At 34.8% G+C, this 25,873-nt stretch overlaps 1 protein-coding gene across 2 annotated transcripts in view; it reads right to left on the reverse strand.

The window, feature by feature from the left end:
* Window positions 1-3,851: 3,851 nt before the first annotated feature.
* The window catches only part of LOC106664799, a 138,983-nt gene continuing 116,961 nt past the window's right edge, over window positions 3,852-25,873 (reverse strand). For both annotated transcript variants that reach the window (XM_024228647.1, XM_024228646.1), the window contains 3 exons: window positions 21,684-21,889; window positions 10,596-10,731; window positions 3,852-4,237 (listed from right to left, as the gene is read on the reverse strand). In XM_024228647.1, coding sequence (XP_024084415.1) covers window positions 4,218-4,237; window positions 10,596-10,731; window positions 21,684-21,889 — 362 coding nt within the window. In that variant the 3' untranslated portion in view covers window positions 3,852-4,217. The remainder of the gene's footprint in view (window positions 4,238-10,595; window positions 10,732-21,683; window positions 21,890-25,873) is intronic.

Raw genomic sequence — 25,873 nt, forward strand, 5'->3', positions numbered from 1 at the left:
GGTAGAGCAGCGGCGTATCTAGCCGAAGATCGTGGGTTCGAAACCCGCTCGTGCCATTGACTTTTTTATCTCAACTAAAAACCTTAATTAATTGTAATATATTAATTGGTCAAGCGGACCACGAAATTAGTGAATATAAAGAAGAATGTTTAAGAAAAGTGCAATGTTCTACTTACAATTTTATATACAAGGAATTTGATTTCCATCTTGGAGACAACAATTACTTGTACAAGGAAGACAACTGGAATTTGATCAAGGTTGTTTATCGCGCGAGAGGTCAATTAATATATTTAAATTTTGGAGGGAAAAGACCATGTCATAACTGTAAACTAAAAACGGTAGAAGATTTGTTTCATTTTTTGGCAGTTTGTCCAACTTTGGAAAACGTTAGATTAATTTGGTTCCACAGATGTCGTTTGACATTCCGTGAGTACATAAACCTTTTAAATGGGAAAGATTACTTTAGTTTGTATAGATATATTATAGACGCACTCAATTGCAGAGATAATTTTATGTTAAGTTTATAATTTGTATGTTAATTTAAGTGTAAATATGTAAGGGTCAACTGGCGGACGACTAGTTCATGCCATTACAAGTATTATTTTGTAATTTTGTAAAAAAAAAATATATTTTGTAATCATTTCTAAATATACTTTAAAGAAAACATTAATGCAGCAATTAAGTACGACATTCGCTAAAAGAAGAGAAGATGATATGCGTTGATGTCCACCACCTTGTGGCACTGTTGAAAGTGACATCGTCTTTACTCTAATTGATGTGACGATTTTTGATAAAGTGGGCAATAATTTATACATATGTTTATATAGTTAAATTTTTATATTTGAAATGTAATAAATAAGTAAAGTCGTGCATAGCTAACGGTTATATATATTTTTCAAGTTTGGTAAGTTTTGAATTGTACAGAAATGAATTTTGAATTTCAACATGTACTGCTGTGTTCCACGCGAAACACCACTTATAAATTTTGCCTACTGGCACATATTATAAGCTCGTGTGGACCGAGCATAATAATTTGCATGAATTACTAAATTAATAGTTAAATTTAAAACTAATTAAATTAATATTAGATTTTTTACAATTTGTATCACATTACCTCTACCGTCAAGTAGGTAACATGGAACAATGAGCAAGGTAATATATACAAAATTAAAAACAAGAGTGGAGAAAATACCCATTGGTATTACACCAACGATACTAAAATATTGTCCATTACGTGATACTTGTGTCATTATCACTTTTACTATCATCACCATCACTTCCTAGGAGATATCGCGGCCATTGTCTCTTCAGTCGAACAGGAGGGTTCGAGGGGATTTCGGGATGCGAGGTTTCTGATGTACTGATTTACTGTAGTTGTGAGAGGTTTTGTGAAATTTCGTTAACGGGAACTGATTTCATCTTGAACGAAAGGATATAAATCTATCTGTAGTTAGATTCGATACGTAAAATGGAGCATCTAGTATTTTTCTTAGGATTGAGCAGTTTGAAGCGGCCGATATTGGAATGTTTGGCTGAACTCCAAACTTCCAGTCCGTAAGTTCATACCGGCTTAACTATGGTGTTGTAAAGCAGACTTTTATTTTTGAGAGGTAAATTAGAACGTTTGTCCAGAAGTCGTGCAAGAACTCTATATCGTGCCATACCCACCTGAGTTTCAGTCGTGTGTGAGGAGAAGGACGTTCGATGCACAGACCGAAGAACCGCACCTTGTCCGCAATTGAGAGGGGAATATTATTTAAAAAAATAGGTAGAGAGATCTTTTAACGGAAAGTGAAAATAATGTTGTCATTTGACTGTGTTAAAGTATGTTAATAATTTTACGCCTATATTCTAGTAGTTTGAGATGTTGGAGTTTTCGAGTGGATGGCAGGATCTGTTCACGGAGAGTGAAGGTAATGTGGGTGGATTTGTCAGTGATAAATTTTGTCCTTTTCTTTTTATACCAAGACTCTGGTGATATTAGGTTAAAGTAATAAAACATTTTGTCTAATTCAAAAATATGAAGTAACAACAGGAAGTCTATATTTTTTAATTAATTTACCTTCTCATTATTAATTATAATGGAAAATGGCAAAGCGGAGGTAAAATTCAAAAGGTGGGGTTGAGTTAGGGGAAGTTAGTGTCCGAGTGGATCGAAGTTACGATAGCTCAAGTGGTCGAGTAGCGGCGTATCTAGCCGAAGGTTGTGGATTCGAATCCCGCTCGTGACACTAACTTTTTTATCTCAACTGAAACCCTTAATTAATTGAAAAATATTAATTGGTCAAGCGGACCACGAAAACTAGTGAATTTAATAAGATAAAATGAAGTATATCTTCACTAAAGCTCTCCGTGGCCATTTCATTTGTCGCCGAGAATCAAATAGATTAGACGACGTTTGAAAAAATGGCAAAAAGGAGGGAAAATTCAAAAGGTTCACTAGTTTTCGTGGTCCGCTTGACCAATTAATATCTTTCAATTAATTAAGGTTTTTAGTTGAGATAAAAAATGGCAAAAATGGCAAAAGGGAAGGAAAATTCAAGTGGGGTTGAGATGGGAAGTTAGTGTCCGAGGGAATTAAGTCACGATAGTTCAAGTGGTAGAGTAGCGGCGTATTTAGCAGAAGGTCGTGGGTTCGAATCCCGCTCGTGACACTAATTTTGTGTCTCAACTAAAAACCTTAAATAATTGGTCAAGGGGACCACGAAAGCTATTGGAATTAATTATAATAATATTCGTTTTATGTACTTCACTACTATTTTATATTAAATAACATGACTATCATGAATAATCTATAAATTATTTACATAACAAAGATTGAAAGCGGTAATTATATTTCTTCTCCTTTTCTTCTTCTTATATGGTGATTATTGAAATGACAAGACTTTGCCACAGAGAGTATATTCAGAAATTCCGTATTGTCTTTTTGACTATTCTAACCTAAGGGAATGTGTGCCAAAAAAGCTTCCTTGGGAATCTTATTTGTAACGACTTTATCGCCAAGAGAGAAAAAAAATTGGCGTCCCCGCACAATAATGAAACAATCGAACCGGAATACGTTAACGTGAACCTTTGTAGTTTCCAGAACCGTTTTACTTCGAGGGTTGACCCCCTCGGGCCTTTTTCAGCCGATGCGAATACCCCATGGAAATAATTTAACCCGCCGGACAAAGAATTTCCAATCAATTAATGCGATAATGTTCCGTTCGGGATAAGTTATTTGAGGTGATCTCCGCTTCCACTTTTCGCTCCTAGCCTTTTAAAAGCGAAAGCTTTTTTCGTGAAATAACGGTTCCACCTTTGTGAAAGCATGATGTTTAATTTTAAATTAAATTACTTGGTAATCTATAATGACACTGAAGAAATATTACATCACAATCAGTATATATAATATGATATAATTAATAATTATTAACACTTTCTAGGATTTTTTTATAATAAATACCATAAAAATTCCCAAATTTACATAAAAAATTTGCCTTTCAAATCAAGCAACTTTTTTGGATTAATTGTTTACACAAATAATATTTTTTATCATTAATAAACAACATTACAGCAAAACCTTTGGCCAGAGGGCCCATTTCTCATAATCCAAAATAATCTTACAGGGTTAGAGCCAACAAGGTTATCAGTTAGCAGATAGATAATACTCACACTCAGAGAAAGAGAGAGAGAGAGAGAGAGTGAGAGGAGAGCGAGCAATTGTACCCGTTCAAAGCTGATCCCTTAGTTCTTAAAAAGTCGAAATAAAACCTTGTTTCCCTTCTTTACACGTGTAAATAAAAACATATCTCAATTCATTGAAATAGAAGAGTGAAACCAATAGTAAAACGATGCAAGTTTGGGTTAAAGCCATGGTCAATCATGATGAATCCTGATCTTTACCAATTAGTTCCTAGTATAAAAAATCAATAACTTCCATTTTCCGATTGATTCTAGCCTTTTAATTAAGAAAAAGCATACTCGTCCTAAGCCATATCTACCACCAGATATACAAGCTGATGGCTTATGGTTTGCTTTTAACATTTTTCGAAGAAATTAGTCTTGGCCCCCAATAAAACAAACAAAAAGCATAAATAAACCTTATGGCATCCCCTTCAAAATAATAATGATAATAATTAATCCCTTGAGAAAACCCCGTTAACTGTTCCTATGAGAACTCAACTCTTCTCTTATCTCTCCGCACAATACAACAAATGCCGTTAATCCTTTTCCAGTTATGAAAATTCACTCTCGTCTGCAACCAAAAGAAAAAAATACATAAATAAAAAAAAAATCAATTTAAAAAAAACTAAAAAAAAACTCTGTCCATACCCCGCATATGTTTACCTAATGAATTCAGAGTCAGAGATGACATAGAAAAGAAGAACTAAAAGAAAACATTTGCAACTCACTTTTACCGATTTTTACTCCACATTCTGATCAATATGATGCACCTCATGCACAAGATGTTATCTCTTGGTATAGCACTTCTTCATTTCCCTCTCAATTCTTTCCAACCTTCTGAAGTACCATACTACATAAATAAATATCTAGAAACTTTCCTTATAATGCTAGAATCATTAAAAATATAATATACATTGCCATCCATCGCACTAATAATTTTTCTCTATCATAAAGCTATTCTCAACGTTTCACCTCATTCCCAAAGTTCACTAACTTCCTAACCAGGTATCCTACAGAGCCATCAGCCTGCGATGTCCAAAATTTTTGAAATACTCTATTTAAAATCATTAATATGTATTCACATCATTCTTTCTCAACGAATTATTTTTCATCCCATCATTCCACTATCCAGCAAGATGCAGTCACAACGTTTCCTCAGGTTTAGAGAACAAAAAGTATTGATTGATGCATTCAAGGATGTTCCTGGGCTTTTCATGGCCAGGTTTTATTGCTACTCATTTTTATTTTAATCCTATTACTTCAGATTCACAACGATTACTCTGATGTTAGACTAATAGAACCTGACGTCATATAACGGACTTCCTTCAATAATGAAACGTGTTTCTTAATTTTCGGGCACTTGAGATGGTCAAAACCAAAACAAAAATGTCCATGCTTTGGAATAATTGATTGTTTCGATCATAAAATAGATGTGGCCCAGGCTTTTTTCCAACGAGGGTATTTCAACTACGAGGTTATCGGAACCCTCGGGGTGCCGGTGTTTTTGCGGCCAACGGCACCCCAAAATTTTACGCTTTAATATCTTCCTTTCTTCGTGACTTGGTAAACTCATTCTTTACACGTTATAAAGGTAATAAATATGGTTTGCGAAGAGATAAAAGTGGTATCATCTGATCAATCTGAAGTGCATGAAAAATCACGTTTTATATATTGGTTTGATGTAGAAAAACGTAAAATTATAGTTTTATATTTCTTGTTGTAACTTCTTCTATAATAGAACGAAGGTTGTTTTGTTTGGTAGGGTGATAGGGGTAGGTGATTTATCCTGTTTTTTATGCAACATATTTTATGCAAATTCTTAATTTAAAATGCATTTCAGGGCCCTGGCGGTCGTTCTTATCAGGTAGATATTTCTTTGGAATAAACGAAAATTATCGCAAATTCATATATGTGGATTTACTATTTATCTAGAATTATATATCAATTTGGATATCAAGCGGGTAATAATTTATAATTTATTATTTTTAGCAATATGTGGTGATTAGTGACCGTTAGTCGATCATTACTCAGAAATCGTGAGAAGCAGTCTGGTGTGATGTAGGATACAGAAAAACATTTTCTTTATCTTGCCAACGTTTCGATCTTTATTGAGATCATCTTCAGAGCCTTGGATTTACAAATATTGTTTAAATCTAACAAAAACATGTAGGATGTGGAAAAAAGTGAATTTATACAATGCAAATAAATTTTTATTTTTTTTATATTCAATTAAATTATATATACTCACTCAAAGTGTTTGTTTTCTGCGCAATTGTGCCATTATTGCGGGCCATGTTGAGAGTGCCAGTGAGATATTGCTGTTTTATGTTTATATACGTCGGATTTTGAAGGGGTGGGAAGGAAGTCGGAAATGGAAAAACATTTTAGTATGAGCAGTCGTCTTTTTTGAGGTGAAAAGAGCCGACGATGGGAAAAAACGTTGGTAATGGTTCGGCCAGATTATCCTTTCAGGATTATATAGACAGTGATAAATAGGAAAAAGAAAGCTAAATTTTTCAAAAATTAGACTATGTAGAAATGTTTAATGTGTGGAATATGATGAATGTGTGGAGATTAGTGACCGTTAATCGATAATTATTCAGAAATCGTGAGATGCGGTCAGGTGTGATGTAGGTTTTCACACAGAACAAAACAAACATAAACGTAACTTATGCATAAACGTAACGTATAAATACTTTGATTGAATATAAAAAATATATTTTGCATTGTATAAATTCACTTTTCTACATCCTAAATGTATTTGTTAAATGTAAACAATGTTTGTAAATCCCAGGCCCTGAAGATGACCTCAATAGAGATCGAAAGAATTAATTAAGGTTTTTAGTTGAGATGAAAAAAAGTTAATGGCACGAGAGGGATTCGAACCCACGTTCTCCTTATGAGTTGAGATGGGGAGTTGATGTCCGAGTGGATCGAGGTCACGATAGATCAGGTGGTAGAGCAGCGGCGTATCTAGCCGAAGATCGTGGGTTCGAATCCCTCTCGTGCCAATAACTTTTTTTCATCTCAACTAAAAACCTTAATTAATTGTAAAGTATTAATTGGTCAAGCGGACCACGAAATTAGTGAATTTAAGAGATCGAAACGTTGGCACGATAAAGAAAATGTTTATCTGAAACCTACATCACACCAGACCGCATCTCACGATTTCTGAATAATTAATTTATTAATGTTTTATATGTTATATTATATGTTTTGTGTGATGTGATGATATGTATATGTTACCGATATAGAATTTGATTAATGTTAATGGCGTAGCTGCGACTGAGTTTACACGTGTCTGTTCAATAATTGATGCTGGGTTTATCTCTTTTGATGTAAACCATTTCTAAAAAGTTACGTTTATGTTTGTTTTGTTCGGTGTGTAATATTTTTGGATTGTTGAAATCGAAATTGTGTTTTTTTTTTTCAAAATGGTGGGTAGCGAGTGCTGTATTTTGCTTGGGTTTTTGCAATCATAGATATGTTGCTTTACTCTCTTGTCCAGATATTGGGATGTAAGACCGATGTAAGTTGCCTGACGGTTTAAACAATTGATTTTGTAGATTACGTCAGATTTATTTGTTATTGGTGTGGGATCTTTAATTTTCATAACAATGATTCGACACTGCTGTATCAACGGATATTTTACATACAACAATCAATTTTACCCGATACCTGCAGACGTAATTATGACACAACTATAATCTCAGTCATACTACAACTTCCTTTCACATTACCCTCACTAAATACGTAGGTGATATAACTTTTTGAAATGCCTAAAACTATCAAACACATTTTTCACAGGTTTGTTTTTGTCTTTGGATTTTTGATTCAATTAGGACTGACATTGAGATAACGAATGCTAGGGGGTGTTGCCTGCTTTTGGAAGGGGGTAGATAACGAAGGCTTCTTAAATCATTTAAGGTGACGTCCAATATATGAAGAGCTTTCTCATGGCTGACAGGCCCATTTGACACAAGCGAAACAACCCTCCAATTTATTTCAATGCGTTGCGGACAATTTGTATCAATAAACGCCCGACGGGATATTTAAGGCTGTATTAATTATGTTGACTACCAATCGGCCGTAAGGAATTGTTGCGTATCGATTTTTCCCGATCAGTGTATCCTGCATTATAAATGATGTGTTAACATTAATTTTTTTTATTAATCATGGAAGGAAGAGAAATCAGAAATTCCAGGAGAGACGATGGGAATCGAACCCACAACCTCCTATGAGCCAAAAGTCTGACGCGTTTCCTACAAGGTTTTTATAATTCACACTAATCAAATTCTTTACGAAACATATTGCAATTAAAGTAGAATTGTTGCGTTAAAAAAAGGTCGAGTATGTAAATAATAGATCAAAATTTCAATGTGTATTACGAGTGTAACAGTGTAGAAAAAATGTATTTTACTTAAAGTAATTTTGGGAAGTTTAATTGAACATCCAAAAATTTCACGAATTAATACGTGTAAATATCACACTTTCTCACTTCTGTAAAATTAGCATAATTTTCAAGTTATAAAATTGCCAATTAAAAACTTTCTACCGAAGTGAATAAAACGTTTTGCAACTTTGCCCATTGACATGTTTTATAAATCATTTTTCATTTTTTCCTTCTTTTTTCATCGCCTCCTAGTATGAAGCAAACGGATACGTAAATTATATTTTGCTCATATAAAAGTATTTTATAGAATAACTGTATGACCAAAGAAGCAACGAAATCTCAAGTGGCATGCAAAAATTACCTAAATATCCTAAAAAAACAGGATTTTTATACACTAAAGTGTATTAATTTTGTGATGCTTGTTGAAGTTTGAGCTTATTTAAGTGCTTATTTTCATATACATGTGTACCAAATAAGTACAAGGGAAAATTGCTAAAGCCTATATTTATCTTGTTGACAAAAGATTTTAAACACATTAACTTAAATTATCACTTAGCTTAAATAAACAATGCAGATTTTTTAAATACCCCTTTTTGATGGGTTTTGGCACCTATGCATCCTTTATAATCTTAAACGCTTTCTATCATCTACAGTGCTTAATACTGGAACGTTACTTAAAAATTAACGCTGCTTCAGAATATTATAATTAACTGAATATCAGAATAAAACAAGCTGGCATCCAACAAGGTCTTCTTGGTCCCATCCTTTGAATAATTTATGCTGTTGAATTTTTTTTTAGATCCCAACACGATCAATTCTTGACAATCTTCCAACGCGCATTCTTTCCAAGCAACAACTTCCATGGGGAATCTATCAGTGAATGGAGAAAATGTGTCCAATGCACGACCCGGAGCTTCCAATTAGGTCACTCAAGTTTTCCTAATACTTAACACTATGTCTACAGTGACCTTGATTCCTCTACAAGATTGATCTTTCTAACCACCCTTCACCGGTGATCAGAGCAATAGAGTCATGGGAGATGGATTGTCAAGCATTTTATATCCTTTGCCGCAGTTCTTCAACTGAGGTTGCTGGATAAAGATTGGCGTAGACACTGTTTGTTAAATGGTCGCACAGAAAATAGTCAAGTGAGTTAAATTGGGTGACCAAGACGACCTAGAAGAGCAATAGATCGGGCCATGAGGTCCTAACCACCAATCCCGGAAATGACGATTCAAATAACGTGAAACAACATCTGCAAAGACCTGTTTGTGGGGCATCCTTCAAGCTGGAGAATTATTCTTTGTAGTTAGTTGCTGCAGAGGAACGTCATCTAATAGTGTTGGTTAAACCTCCCTCAAAAAATTAGGGAACTGAGTAGGAATTAAATTGTTTTCGTCGAAGTAAACTGTGAACCACCTGATGATAACAAGAGTACGAAATTCTTGGATTTTCCTCTGCCAACGTTCGAAAATCGCAATGGTTTAGGATGCCATTAGAGTTGAGCCATGTATCTCTAATTTTATTTTTCGAAAAATCAAAATTCCTTCCAACCTTTCGGATTTTGGCGAAAATACAGTAAAATGCATTATATTTGGTGGTCCGATTGACCAAATAACTTGTTTCATTTAATTAATCTTTATGTAAGGTGTTGGTTGAAATGAAAAAGTTAATGTCACGAGCGGGATTCGAACCCACGACCTTCGGCTCAATACGCCGCTGCTCTAACCTTGAGCAATCCTGACATCGAGTTAGATCAGCGGCGTATTGAGCCGAAGGTCGTGGGTTCGAATCCCGCCCGTGTCACTAATGTTTTAATTTCAACCAACACCTTACATAAAGATACAGTAAAATATTCAACCCCTCATCGAAATTACGCTGCCGGTTTCTTTTTGTCGTAACTTCGTCATTTGTGACCAATTTAAAATCCGAATGCACCATTGTTTTCAGCTTAAACAACCCTTTAAAATGAGGTACCTGTACAATTTTTCTCGAAAAAAAGGTAAAAAATCGAACCTAAACTAAAAAATATTAAACACGTATTTTTTATTATAGCGTTATTGGTTCAAGGGTAATTCTGCCGGATCATCAAAAAACGGCACGCTGAATATATTTAAAAATCCCTGAGGTACACAATCAGCGATCCGTGCACCGAGTAGGTCAGTCTTTTCCCTTTTCGACCAGTTTTCCATGGACTATATACCGCTATCTTTCTTAACCGGCCATAGTTTGGTAGAATTATTTCTGTTTTTCCAAGCCCAGCGGTTTTTTTCATTCTTACCCATTCAGTGCATAAACATTCATCACCAGAAACCGAAGCCTGGGCACATTCATTTTCTCAGAGTACCCGATATCCCTCGAGGCGGGATCCAACCCACTCCATTCTCGCTAGTAATTTACTTTTCCTCTCCAGACATCTCATTCACGTCTCAATATCCTGATATTGATAGAATGCGTGTTTTATTATGAATTTAAAAAATTGGCATACTTATTTTATATAGGCTAGTTTTTCATTAATTGATAACCATTAACTTACACATGACGTCCATTCGCGATTCTTTCTGAGCAGAGGCAAAGGAGGGCGCTTCGGCGGACACCTCGCATTTGTAGACACCGCTCGATTTTAAATTGACAGACCTCAATGCGACTCGAGTATTGTCAGACAACTGGTGCTGAAAAAAACAAACAAAATAGTTTTAATCATAAAAACTCGTTTAAATGAATTACATCATGACGAAATACTTATGTTATGAAATCGTGGAAAAAGTTAAATATTACATTGCCATATTTCGCTATCGCATTTTTAATTTGATCTCACAATATATAATAAATTAAAAACGAATACTTTAAAAAGTAGGGATGACCATCACTTCATTATTTTCATTGAGATTTAAAAAAAATTTAATATTCATCATTTTATACAATATAAAGATATGAAAGTTCCGGTTGTCAGACTGTCAAGTATTCCATGATGTAAGTGACACGGCCGGGGGCATTTCAGCAATTCAGCAAGTTATTTCTATAATTAACTATGTCGGTGGCGGCAAGCTGCCTGCTAACGGCCGTTTTCTGCGGTTTTCTTATTACACGGCCATGCCAACACCAGCTGCCGTATGGATCGTCCATATGGATGGTTATGGCAAGTTTCCTTCTTCCTTACCACCTCAGTAGGAGGAAAACGCCTTCGAATATTCTTAAAAAGAAATCATAACAGCAAAATATAATATTGTAAATTCGTGAAAAAATTCATATGACGGCGTAAATTTAATAAATTTATTTGATAATGTGACGCCAGATGTCATTTTATCAAGGTGAAATTTTCACTACATACATGAATAATTTTTTTTTAGAAAACTCTACCCTTGAAAAGTAACTGACATTAGAAAATTGACTTATGAACAAGCCGACGTAAAAAAGTAATGCATATATATTTTTAAATAAAAAAATAAGTACGAAAAAAATGCAAATAATTCTATGTCATTTAAACCAATTAGTGCTGATATGTCGCTTTTAATTTCAATTGAATGAATATTAGATTATTTGTTTTCAAAAATTCATGTTAAATCAAAACATGATATAAGTTTATGACTTTGATGATAAAACTTTAAAAATATTTCGAACAAGGAAACAAAATGACAGTAGTAAAATACATAGTTGCTTAAAAGTTGAAGCAACATAAATAATTATTAATGTTGTAAAATATTTATTATAAATAATTTTTTTTATTCAAATATATATCAGTTATATTATTATTCATATAAAAAGTAAGGTTTCGGAGCTATTTGGTAAATTTCGTTGAAACAAAGTATGACCTTTATGCAGATTTTACCTATTTCCATTAGTGAAGCGTTAGAAACACCGTTAAACAATAAAATAAAGAAATTATTTTGCTTATGTTAAAAACATAAATTGTGCCAGTAGTAGCACATTAATGTTACATTTATTAGGTTTCGTGGTCTGATTGACAAACTAAATTCTTTTCAATTAATTGAGGCTTTGGTTGAGATAAAAAATCAATGTCACGAGAGAGATTCGAACCCACGACCATCGGCTAAATAAGCCGCTACTCTACCACTTGAGCTATCTTGACTTCGATCCACTCGGACACTAACTTACCATCTCAATCCCATCTTTTGATTTCCCCTCCTTTTTGCCGTTTTTCAAATGTCGTGTAATCTATTTGATCCGTTCGTGACACTGGCTTTTTTATCTCAACCAAAGCCTTAAATAATTGAAAAGAATTTAGTTGGTCAATCGGACCAGGAAACCTAATAAATATAATAAGCAAAATGAAGTATACTTCACTAAAGCTCTCTGTGGCCAATTCATTTGTCTCCGAGAATCAAACAGATTACACGACATTTGATAAATGGCAAAAAAGAGGGAAAATTCAAAAAGGTTGGGTTGTGTCCGAGTGGATCGAAGTCACGATAACTCAAGTGGAAGAGCAGCGGCGTATTTAGCCGAAGGTCATGGGTTCGAATCCCGCTCGTGGCACTGACTTTTTTATCTCAACGAAAGCATTAATTCATTGAAATAAATTAATGTTACATACTATTTTGAATTTTTTCATTTTAAAAAAAGTTTGAATGTAGATGAAGTTATTGATTTCGTGTGGATTCCGCTGTTCCGATATTAGTAGATTTTTGTTGAGAAGGCGGATATAGTTTTTGGGTTGTAGTGATTTTATTTTAAATTTTATCACAAATTTTGCCATTTTTCATCCAAGCATGATTCAAAGATACCTTCGAAATATGTTGACGTTTCAAAGTGATATAAATTGTTGAATATTTGAATCTTTTATGCAATTAAATTATGTTTTTGTCTATCATTGATTATAAATATTTTTTACAGAAAAAAAAAAAAACAATTTAACAACAGTCTCTAGAATAAATGGTGACTAGTTAATTTTACTTGAAGTTAGTTCAAACGATAGATATTTTCAATCATTTCTTCATTCAAAATTACCTTTATTTTAGTACCAATTCTTTAGTGTGCAAACGATTTTTTATTCCTTGCAAATTAGAATGTTATTATTTCGGCGGAAATCAAATAAAACTGTCGAGAATATTCGCATAGATTTTATTTTATGACGCTTATTTTTATTTTAACGATGATATTTTTTCTCTTAATTTTTAATTACAATTGTACAAAATTTTATTTCTTTTTGTGTTTTTACTGATTTGTTTTTTTTTTTAATTCAGTTTTGAATTGTACAATAATCAGTCCGAGAATGACCAAAGTAGTTATTTAGGTGTTTACTTTTTTATGTTCATGTTCATGGTTTTTTTTTATTCATCGAGAAAATATAATTTTATATTAGTATTTCTTTGTATTTTCTCATGAATCGTTATGACTAGACAAATTATTGTCGTATTGAAGTAATACGTTTATGCTGAATTTAAATAATTTTAAATCCAGAATTATACATATATATANTTCAAATAAATTGTTATAAAATATTAATGACTGACGACCACTTTTTTAACCATTGTAAGTAGTGAAGAAACAATGATAACCATGTTGATATAAAAATGTTAAAAAAAATATTTGTTCTATGTACAGGCGTTAACTCACCTGAGAAATGATTCAAATAAATCCGAAACGTTGTGGATAAAAACTGGTTGTTGTTTTTTAAGATGATCTATTATCCCACCTTCAAAGGGGAAGAATCATAAGACTAATTCTTTAGTGTGCAAACGGTTTTTCATATAAAATATATAGTAGATTGTGCTGACAATGAGGTTTGCATTTACATTTCACACCTTAAAAATTTCCATTTATTTATGTCCAGAGGCATCTGCGGACCAACGCAGTCTCCGTGTATGGAAGCCACTTTACGATTCACCTATTTTCCGGCCGTTCTATTTTTCCAATCGATGTATTTTGTCCGGTTATGTCGAACAAAGTCAGCCAGAACTGGGAGACCAGGAATTGTTCGATGTTCAATAAACATTTATGTCTCTTATTGTAGTGCCCTTTACAGATTTATAATTAATTGTATATCAAATATATTGGAATGTGGCGCAGATACAATGCCTAGTACTTTTTCTATATTTGGTCTTTAAAAATTCTTAAATAAATCAAATAAGCATAGTGTAACGACTTGATCAATTTGTGGTTCTATTGAAAATCAACGTTGATCTCATCTGCCTGATGGTCATTCTACCATGATTTTCACGTAAACATTTACAAACAAATCAAAAGGGTGATTAATAATGCTACAAAAATCAAACAGTCTCATTTAAGTTATAATCCTTTTTAAAACGAATATTGTTTTTTAATTATGCATATGAGTGAATCGCATCTGTTCAATCAACCATCGTGAATGATTATTAAAGGGGACATGGTTTATTTGTGTGTATGACCTTATTAGCAGTCGCGTTTATCCATTTATTTCTTCACTAAAGCTCTCCGTGGCCATTTCATTTGTCGTCGAGAATCCAATCCGATTATACGACATTTGAAAAATGGCAAAAAGGAGGGAAAATTCAAAAGGTGCGGTTGAGATGGGAAGTTGGTGTCCGAGTGGATCGAGGTCACGATAGCTCAAGTGGTAGAGCAGCGGCGAATCAAGCCGAAGATCGTGGGTTCGAATCCCGCGCGTGCCATTGACTTTTTTATTTCAACTAAAAACCTTAATTAATTATAATATATTAATTGGTAAAGCGGACCACGAAATTAGTGAATTTGATATTTATTTTGTTATTCTAAAGAACCAATAAATTTTTTTCTCCTTTGACAGGCTTGGTTTTGAAACTTTTGGAAAATGCAAATTTTAAAAAGGACCCATTCAGGTTGACACTTAAACCGACAAGAACTCCCAAACCGTTCGGCTGGGAACGGGACCTGTGTCGCTCCGGTGATTGAAATGTTTTTTCCCTCGACTTTAATGAACTTCTTTATGAATCCGCGCCCGCCAAATTTGGTTCCGTGTGAAATAGCTCTCTAGTACGGCTGTTGTTGAATAATGTATGTTTCTCCTGTTTTAATTAAAGCAAATTGGTGGTTTAACGGAGTGCAAACTACCTTTTTCCATATAGACATTAATACGTATTGACATTTTGTAAAAGCAACACACGGCAGTGAATAATGTTTTTGATGGAGCCAATTTAGGAAATTTGTGATTGTGATTCATAAAAGAACAACCTGTTTATTCATTTCATTTTCGCTAACTAGAGAACTCATATGATGGTAAGACCCACCTTAAATGCCTGTTTTTTTTCTAGTGGCCTTATGTCCATATTAGCCAGAGATGTAAAATCATTTTTTTTTGGGGGGGGGAAGGAGAGCGTAAAGAAATCCCAAGTGCGACAATGAGAATCGAACCCACGACCGCCGGTATACGAGATAAGAGCCTGACCTTTCGGCTACCGCGTTCTTAAAATTACAAAATACCAAACCCACGTCTGAATTTGAATTATGGTAGCCATACGACAAAACCGAAAATTTCTATAAAATTGGAAAAGTGGAATTATTGCACTAGAATTGTTGAACCCGGGTTCGAATCCATCTGCCCTGCATTCGAACCCTACATACGAACCAATGGCATTTTTTAAACATTGTCAAAAAAAGTCAAATGGTTGTAGTTGTATCAAACACATAGGAACATAGGTCTGAAGGAATCAGCCTTTTTACGACTTTGAGCACCGCGACAAATATTCGCCTGTTGTACAATCTATTATGCTTAACGGTTTACATATCATCATAATGTGTGGTGTTTAGTGACCGTTAGTTAATAATGATTATTTGAATATCGTGAGATGCCGTCTGGTATGACGGAGGTTTTGGAAAAACAATTCTTTATGGTGCCAACGTTTCAATCTTTATTGAGATCATCTTCAGGGCCTGGTATTTATTTGTAAAATTTAAACAATGTTTATAAATCCGAGGCCCTGAAGATGATCTCAATGAAGATCGAAACGTTGGCACGATAAAGAAAATGTTTTTATAATACATACGTCACACCAGGCCCCATCTCACGATCTTCAAATAACTATCATCGTAATGTGAGGTGATTAGTGACCGTTAATCGATATTTATTTAGAAATCGTTTCGATCTTTATTGAGATCATCTTCAGGGCCTTGTGTTGTCTGCATTTCAGCAAAAAAGCTCTCTGATTGATAGCCGATGCGAGTTTCTTCTCATTATTGGCGATGTCCTTCAGTATACTTTTAGCTTCGTGTCCATATGTAGTTGCAATTTGTTCATAAAATCCCATGTTCTTAGTTCTTCTCGTGTAGAAATGTGCGTTGATTAGTGACCGTTAATAGATATTTATTTAGAAATCGTGAGCTGCGGTCTGGTGTGATGTAGGTTTCAGGAAAAAAAAAATCTTTTTGCTGAAATGCAGACAACACAAGGCCCTAAAGATGATCTCAATAAATATCGAAACGTTGGCACGATAAAGAAAATGTTTTTTGAAACCTGCATCACACCAGACCGCATCTCACGATTTCTAAATAAATATCATCGTAATATAATATTTCTTCTCCGTCCAAAAATCGAAAGAGTTGACCCAAACTCAAGCACAAATCTCATATCGGCTGGCAATCACTCTCTATATGGGGCCAGTACACTCTTCTTTTCTATACCAAGAACACGAGAACATATCAGCAACCTTTTCTGCACGCCTGACATATAAGCGCGTTGGCCCAACATGTCGAATCTTTGTAGGCACATGGACTTTTGATATACCCTCTCATTAACATATTCTTTATAGCTGGTTTAGCACTTGCAGATCCCATTATTTTATTAAGATCGGGGGTATGGGCAATCCCGGCTTTTGCCGCCTAGTTCGTAAGTTCGTTACCGTCCACCTAGGCGTATGTACGTGGGCTGACAACTACTACCGTTTTTCCGAGACGCATCAGTTCAACGTGTCTTTGAAAAACAGTCACGACGAGTGGATACAACGAGAATCTGTCCTTTAGAACCCACACGTAGTCAGTACACATGAAGTATGATTAATCCTTTACAGATGCATACAGCTCGGTCGTGTACATAGATGTACGGTCCATCAAGTGGAACTCTTCTGCTGTTTACCCTAGCCTTAGGCACGACCCGTTCGAGGTATTTAAAAGCACTGTTATCCGTAATTGTTTTGATAACACTCCGACACGTATTACATGCAAATCCTGCTGTAATTCATCATCCAGTGTTGACAGTTCAATAGTACAAGACAAAAATAATTGTTTACGGTTCAATGAGAGTAAAAAATATTTTTGGAGAAGTGTTTCTACTAATTAATCTTTTAAAAGGCCTTATTTGATATAATACTGTGTTTATACAATATTTCATGTTTTATTATAGAATAAAAGATTCTTTAAATTAAAAATAATAAAATAAATTGTAATCTTATTTGAAAATAAATTTTAATTAAAGATTTAAATTTAATTAATATTTGGTCTCGTATTTATTTTGGTTTGAATTGGATATTGGAATTTCATATATCAAAAAAGGTGCCTGATCAATAAATTAAAATAATTGTAGTCAGGTCCGATCATAAAATCTTCTGGGACCTTGTTTCCGGTTCTCCGAATTCAGGGTTGGGCCCAAAACAGAAGAGGCGCGCTCACATATATAAAAATTTAATTTAAAATTTTGCACCTATGTAGAAAACCTATTTAAGTTTAGTATTTTACTAAAACACGTCAAACTAATTATACCTTTTAGAAATTTGGTGTAAATATAATTAATGCGAGTATGTTTACGTTGGATTATTTCACAATTTTAAAGAAATGCACTAAGCTAAGCGTCAATATGATTATTTTAAGCTTGTAATAAAAACAGCGGGAAAAATTACATAGGGAGACTTTTTTGTAAACATGACAAGATTTAATGACCAATTATTATAATTATCTTGCCTGTTGAAATAAAGGCAAAGGTCTTCTATACCAAAACCCTGTTAAAATAGTGAGGAATTCATGGGGATGAGAATAATTTAGATTTCAAAATGACTTATCTTTACTACAATGTTGTAGCGAATTGCAACATTTCTCGCGATTAAGATTTATTCAAAAATTAATGAGACGCAGTAACATTATTTCCCGTCATAAAGACGTCCATTATTACTTATATATTTTTTATGACTTCTCAACTGACAGCAGCTTGGGAAAATGTAACTAAAGATGATAGGGATTTATGTAGGTATTTCACGTCCGGAAAGGGTTTTGTAAATTTATCATACACCGGCTCGACCAGTGAGGCAATTTGTTTATTGAATCACAAATAGACCGCCGTCCTTTGATTCAATGTTAATATAACGATTCGCAGCGATGGAATTGATTTTGCCCTTCCGGCGGGATTGATGATGATGATGGATACTAGAAAACGGAGTTTGTGCCCCACAGGCACTGTCCGACGGTATTAACAAGGCCCCACAATTTAGATCTTTGCATGGGAACCGGCCGCTAATGTTCAAATCAAATTGGTTTTTCTGTTATTCCACGCATCCGGGTAAACGAATCCATTCGCAGTGTGTAAAGACGTTTAGTTAAATCAGTTTATTTATATTTAATTATATCCATTATATTTAGTGGTCTATTGACCAAATTACTTCTTTCAATTAATTAATTTTTTTAATGTAAGATGTTGGTTGAAATGGAAGTCACCTTAGCTCAGTGGTAGAGCAGCGGCGTATATATCCGAAGATCGAGGGTTCGAATCCCGCCCGTGGTACTAACGTTTTCATTTCAACCAACATCTTACATAAAAAGATTAATAACATTTAATTATATTGTAGTGACTTAAGAAACATGCTTTTTCTTATTTCAAATATAACTGTGATTACAAAATTTATTATTTTTACTACATCCTCAGTTACTCCTTTTTAATTTTTGGTTACAATTTTCAACAAAACAACATAAAAAATGTAATATAATTAAAACCTGTTCGGTCCTCACCGGCAAGAAGTTAAATTACGTCCAGTACCCCTCCCGTACATGGTGGCCTTCCTTAACCACCATCCCCTTACTCACCCCATAACCTTACCTTTCTTTCCCATAACAACCCTTCTGAAACTCTAATCTTTTCCCTTTTCCCACTCCCGGCGTCCCAGTATTTAGAGAGGGGGAGGTGTGATGACTGATCGCCTCTAGTGACCGGATCACGATCGGCTAAGGACAGGATGGGTAATTTTCCCTTGGCCTTAAATAAACAGGCTCGAAAAAATTCAACGAATATTGCCGCGATCCAGAAGGCAAATCCCGGTGAGGTCGGGGGCACCTTGGCATCATTCCCCCGGCACCGTTGGAGTTGGTGGAGAGAGCAGCACCACCCAATATATGGATACTGCTAGGAATGGAAACGGAAACACGGACTTAATGAGGACACTGCTCATTTGAGCCGGAGTCCAAAAAAAGAAAAAAGAATTAGAAAAGAAAAGATCGGAAGCGACAGCGAAAGCCAGATGCCAAAGAACAAGAATATCACGAGATCCTCTGCGTACATTGCCGCTTGCCACTCTGGAACATGTTAAACGATGAACATCATAGCGATCACGTGCCAATTACCATTGAAACTTCCATTCGTAAGACGCATTATATCCCCGCGATCAGATATAACGTTCGTAAGGCCGACTGGAAAACTTATACTAGCGCCCTGAAATTTTCAGGCATGAGTGGGAAGGAGGACGAGACGACCCCACTCTCACAGAAAAATGTGATACAAGCCGCCGACTACTTGGTACCAAAAACGGGATGAACCCCTGTACGTGGACCGAAGGCGGCGAAGTTTCACGTCGGCCAACTTAGAGGATTTTGACGTAAAAAGAGCTAAAGAACGAAGATTATTGATCCAATAGAACATAATACCAACAGTATACGGAAGGAAGTGGCCCATGCCTTCCTCTACAATACGAAGATGTCTCGAGCAATCGGTCATTTACCGAAAAGTCTGTACAGAAAAGTGCATAATAGAACAGATAGCACTGGACTTTATCAGCGAAAATGGCTGAACTAGAAGAAACCTTAGACGGTTCGGCAAGAAAATGCGCCTGAAAAGATTAGGCACTATATACACGCAAAGCTTAAGATTTGTAACAGCCGCGTTTAGGACAATCCCGGTCGACCGCGTAGTAGAAGTTTGTAGAAGCAGCAGTTTTCCACCCAGCCCTAAAAAGATACGCTGATATGCACCCAGATGGGCAAGGCCGGACATTTCTCATATAAGGCTCTTTTTGACTCCAGAGAAAGATATGCCCATTAGAGTCGAGGTACATTAGTTTCTCGCGGAGTAGAGCTGAACCAGGTTGAGGGAGAAAAGCTACTTCAAAGGCCCTCTGTTTTCCCCCTCCTTCAACGTTCAGTGGAATATGGCAAAATTAAAGAAACACGAGACACCTCATTATGCATATAAAGACATGTTTGAAGCCCTAAAAGATGAACATAGAGATGTAAGACCCGTCTCTTCAGAAGGGTCCAAAACGGCAGAGGACATGGAGTGTGCCGTGTACACTACTAAACTAAACGCCATATCCCTCGCGCTGAGCATGATCCACCATAAAAACCACAACTCTTTTTTGTTATGTACCGAGTCGTTCAGTGCTGTCGCTCAAGAAAAGAGCCTCCGTGGATCTCCTAATAAATAAGATAAAAAAACAATTAAAAGGGTTCCATGCAGTTGGGAAGAAGGTAGTGTCCGCACGGGTTCCCGGCCACATAGTTATAGCACGGAACGAAAAAGCAGACAGAGCGGCCAAAGAAGCTGCCGGAAAGCCCCACGACACTTCCCAACCTGCATATCTAAATCTATTAATTTCGAATAGAGTTAAAAAAGAATGGAAAAGCGCTGAGCTCGTAAAAAATAGAAATAACCCCGATAAACTGTGTCATGTTAAGAAAGACATCGGCCCCTGGTCCACTGAGAAAGGATCAAAATGGGAAAAGCCATACTGATAGATCGTTGACCCGGTACCTGAGGGATACAGGGATTTCTAAATGTGTACTTTATAGACGGCCCAGATGAATTTCTCTTGAACCAATGACACTATCGAAAAATACGTGTTTAATACTTTTTAGTCTAGTTTCAATGTTTTACCTTTTTTTGGGAAAATTATACAAGTTACCTCAGGCCGCTATTCCTTATTTTATTCTTTTTTTCGCTCTCTCTCTCTCCTTTTTTTATCTCTCTGTCTCTCACTCTCTCTCTCTCTCTCTCTCTCTCTCTCTCTCTTTCTCTATCAATCTATGTATCTATCCATCTATCTATCCTATCTATCATCTGTCTATCTATGTACCTATCTGTTTATCTATGTATCTATCTACCTCTATCTATCAATCTATTTATTTGCCTCAATAAATATCTTAGTTTTCTTCAAGTATCATTGCCTTTCCCTTCCTATTCCTTCCTCATACCTATCACCCACTCTTCCACTATGACTCTAACCTTCTCTCTCTCTCTCTCTCCCTTTCTCTCAGTCTCTCTCTACCTCTCCCTTTCTTTCTCTCTCTAACTCTCTCGTTTGTTCTCTCACCTTCTTTCTTTCTCTCTCTCTCTACCACATTTTCACTTTTTCCACCTTTTCTTACCCTCAGGATTACATACTGGTTAAACAGTATTTCATAAATGACCCCTGATCTTTTTTGATCTAAATAGAGTAATTGTGTTCGAAAAGGTACTTACATCGACTTTGATCCCCTCCACTTTGTACGAAGTTTTAGGAGGGTTGAGTTTAGGCACATATTTGTAAAATTCTTCGTTCTCTTTGTACCACTTGACGGCGTAAAGGGTGTCGCCCTCCAGCTCGTACAGGCACTCGAGAAGTGCTAGCTCCCCCCTCATTTTGTACTTGGGTACCGTCAGTCTTATCAGTTTCAAACAATCCACACCTGGAACAAATGAAAGAAATAGAATGTTAGTGAATATCGTCGAAAACTATTGAAGGGAAAATATGACGATTATTTCTGTGTGAATAACTGCCGGGTTTAAGGGTCGAATTGAGCCCGTTCGAAACAGCTGCAAACTAACAAAGCCCATCCCATTAAAAAGACTTAATCAGTTATTGCTTTTATTGCAGTTAGAAGTTACAAGCGCACCTGCCCAGGCTTAATATAGGAAAACTGTTATTTTATCAATTACGTAATAGAGTCGTTATATAACATTGATTTATTTTGAACAGAAAATTCAAAAAGTAATATATTAGTAAAAAGTGATTACATTACATGTGTGGATAAAAGTTGTTAGAAAGTTTTGGAAGTTTGAAAGGAAAAAAGTTTGATATTCAAATATTCATAATTTTACAAAAATGTCACTTGTCAGCATGGGTACATTTTTTAATTTAATGTATTGATTAGTTACAATCTCACGAGTTTATAATTATGATTACTTAAAAGTTTGTTTAAAAAAATCTTAATATTTGGGAACTTTTAACTCCTCTCATTTACAAAGTTAAAATTGAAATTTGTATCTTTTTACGTACGTTTTTTTGTAACCAGATCTTCACATAAAAAGAATTACATCTGTGAAATCATGGTGAATTATTTTTAATGTTATTATTAAGCTTATAATAATTGTTTATACATGCAATAATGTAGCAACAAATGTAATCAAAGAATGTATTTTTGGCTTTATTATGCCATCCAAAAAGATTCCTTCTCAAAGAAATTAAAGTATTAGTTATATAACTAGTAACAAAAGATAAATTAAGAAAAGGGGAGTTATATCAATTAAATAAATGATTTATATTTCTCTTTTTAGCCTGGAATTTTCAAACGTTAACCTTATAATTTTGCCAGCTAAAAATATACAATTAAAAACAAAAAACTATTCGCCATATAACGTTAAACATTATGTAACATTAATAAATAACAAATAACATATCAACAGACAAAGTGAACATTATTATTTAATTCATTAATAGCAGTCAAATATTAACTATAAATGTGGGGTGTTTAGTGACCGTTATTTGATGATTATTTCGGGATCGTGAGATGCGGTCTGGCGTGAAGTAGGTTTAGAAAAACATTTTCTTTATCGTGCCAACGTTACGGTCTTTATTGAGATCATCTTCAGGGGCTGGGATTTATAAACATTGTTTAAATTATACAAATACATGTAGGATGTGAGAAAAAAATGAATTTATACAATGTTAGAAATGAGAAATTAGAATCAAAATATTTCTTCTCACTCAGAGTGTTTTTTGTGTAGATGTGTCATTCTTGTGTGTCGTGTTGAGAGTGCCAGTGAGATATTTGATGTTTTATGTTTATGTACGTTGGACATTGAAGGGGTGGAGAAGAAGAGGATAAAAACATTTTTATATGGAGTCAGCTTCTTTGAGGTAAAAGGGACCGACAATGGGAAAGAATAGGAAGTGGCTCGGCCTGATTGGTGCAAACCTTTATGAATTTTACTGTTCGTGTCATTAAATGAGGTGCCTATCCTTAACATCACCCTACTTGTAAAGAGAAAAAATGATTGAAATTGGAGAAATTGCAAATGTGCATAATTTAATTCAAAAATTTGATTAAATTTGACAAGTAATTCAGCTAAAAATTTGGTGAGCAATTTTATAGTACTTGTACGGCGGTATTGGATCAATTCCTGGATTTTTTTTTCTTTTACATTATACAATACTCACTAGTTTTCGTGGTCCGCTTGACCAATTAATATCTTTCAATTAATTAAGGTTTTAGTTGAGATAAAAAGTCAGTGACACGAGCGGGATTCGAACCCACGACCTTCGGCTAGATACGCCGCTGCTGTACCACTTGAGCTATCGTGACCTCGAACCACACGGACACTAACTTCCCATCTCAACTCCACCTGTTGAATTTTTCCTCCGTTTTGCCAGTTTTCAAATGTCGTGTAATCTATTTGATTCTCGGCGACAAATAAAATGGCCACGGAGAGCTTTAGTGAAGGTATATTTAATTTGAACGTATTAAATTCACTAGTTTTCGTGGTCCGCTTGACCAATTAATATCTTTCAATTAATTAAGTTTTTTAATTAAGCTCGAAAATTCGAGAGGTGAGGTTGAGATGGGAAGTTAGTGTCCGAGCGGATCGAAGTCACGATAACTCAAGTGGTAGAATAGCGGCGTATCTAGCCGAAGGCCGTGGGTTCGAATCCCGCTCGTGTCACCGACTTTTTTCTCAACTAAAAACCTTAATTAATTGCATTATATGAAACTTGCTGCATTTCACACATTTCAAAGACTCTATGCATTCCCTCATCATTATTCAATGGCGCAGCATAGGATATAGACGTTACTGTACAGTTTATATCATACAACCATTTACAATAATTTGCCCACTCATTAGAAGTTAACTTTTTGGAAATTTTATAGGAAGAGTTTTTAACGCGTGAACCTTTTTCCAAAATTGCGAACGGATTTTGTTAGTAAAATTCAGACTCATTTTCATAACATTTATATTTTGGGCTTGAAGTTAATGATTTAATTTTTTGTTATTTTACAAATGAAATTGTTTGTTTGCTAGGATATTTGTATTCGTATAATTATGAAGGCATATAAAAGGGAATTTTCGTACTTCTAAACAATCGTTATTAAACCATTGAATTTTAAAATTGTGCACTCATCTGGGGCTCGGGTGAATGATCTTTAATGTCCTTCGTGTAAATGAAACTGAATTTAAAGGAAGGTGAAACTCATTTTATAAAGTCCATCTACACGGGTTCATTAATTATACTCACCCAGCCCCCTCGGATAACATATCGTGTAAGCATATGTTGTTATATCTATGAAAATTAAGCTGTTTTGAGCCGGAGTTTAACAGCTATTATAATTTAAGTTCGCTCCCGGTGAAGTTTGGACATAAATTGTTACGGCTCGAGTTTAGAAGGCTTTTACCTTCCTCGCTGCCGTTGAACATTTTGTGTCGTTTGAGTCAGTCAGCATTTTCTAACAAGCCCACAAGTTTTAATTGAAAATAATTTTTTTAAACGTAAAAAGTATATAAATATATATATTGAGTATAAAACCTAAATGCTCAAAATGATAAGAGATTGGATGAAAGGAAAATCAATAAAATCGGCAATCTGAGGTTCGATGAGCTAGGCTATAGAGCCTGCACAAACCGCCCTTCCTAGTATCCATCCAAAATCGACAATATTTTAAGAAAAATCTCTTCATATCTCTATTTTGTTTAAGCAGGCTTCAAATTCGTTGATCCGTCGAAATTATCCGCTATCTCTGAAATGCTTGATAAGGTTTCATCACAATTCAATAAAAATTGTATAACGAAAACCACGACGTTTAATTAATTTTCGTTTTGGTTATAGGTCAACTCTGTGACATGTGATTCACAGCGATAGACTGATTTAAATCGATAATTTGAATTTGAAAATATAATATATTCATAAACCATATAGTTGAATCGGTGAGAGTAAAAGATTAAGAATCCAATTTTCCAGTTTTGAGAAAAACAAAGAAAACATATTTCCTTCCTGAAAATTAGTTTTCGTCAAAACATTTTTATTTTCATTCTAAGTCTTGAAGGAAATTATGTGATTTGTTAAAAAAAAGTCCATAGTATCTGTAGCTATATTAAAATCATCTGTTGGAATTTTATCGTTCTTCCATTAGTTGAGAAAAAGTAAAATATTCATCTAATAAAAAATATATTTTACGAAATACCTTTCTTTAAAAAATGCAAAAAGTCATTTTAATTATTGTCGTTGTGCTCTCACAATCCTGGTTGGTATATAAAGGTTGGTAGTTGGCGACTCAAAAATCCCTTTCTACGAGGTTTAAAATCTGCAGGTACATAGTGGACCACCTTCTTGATGTCTTCTACTTTCTTGTAGTTGATTGGTATTTTTCCTTATTAGGTTGCAGTGAAGGTAGCTGCAC

Source organism: Cimex lectularius, unplaced genomic scaffold (assembly GCF_000648675.2).
Source record: "Cimex lectularius strain Harlan isolate CLEC.00 unplaced genomic scaffold, Clec_2.1 scaffold191, whole genome shotgun sequence".
NCBI classification, from domain to species: Eukaryota; Metazoa; Arthropoda; class Insecta; order Hemiptera; family Cimicidae; genus Cimex; species Cimex lectularius.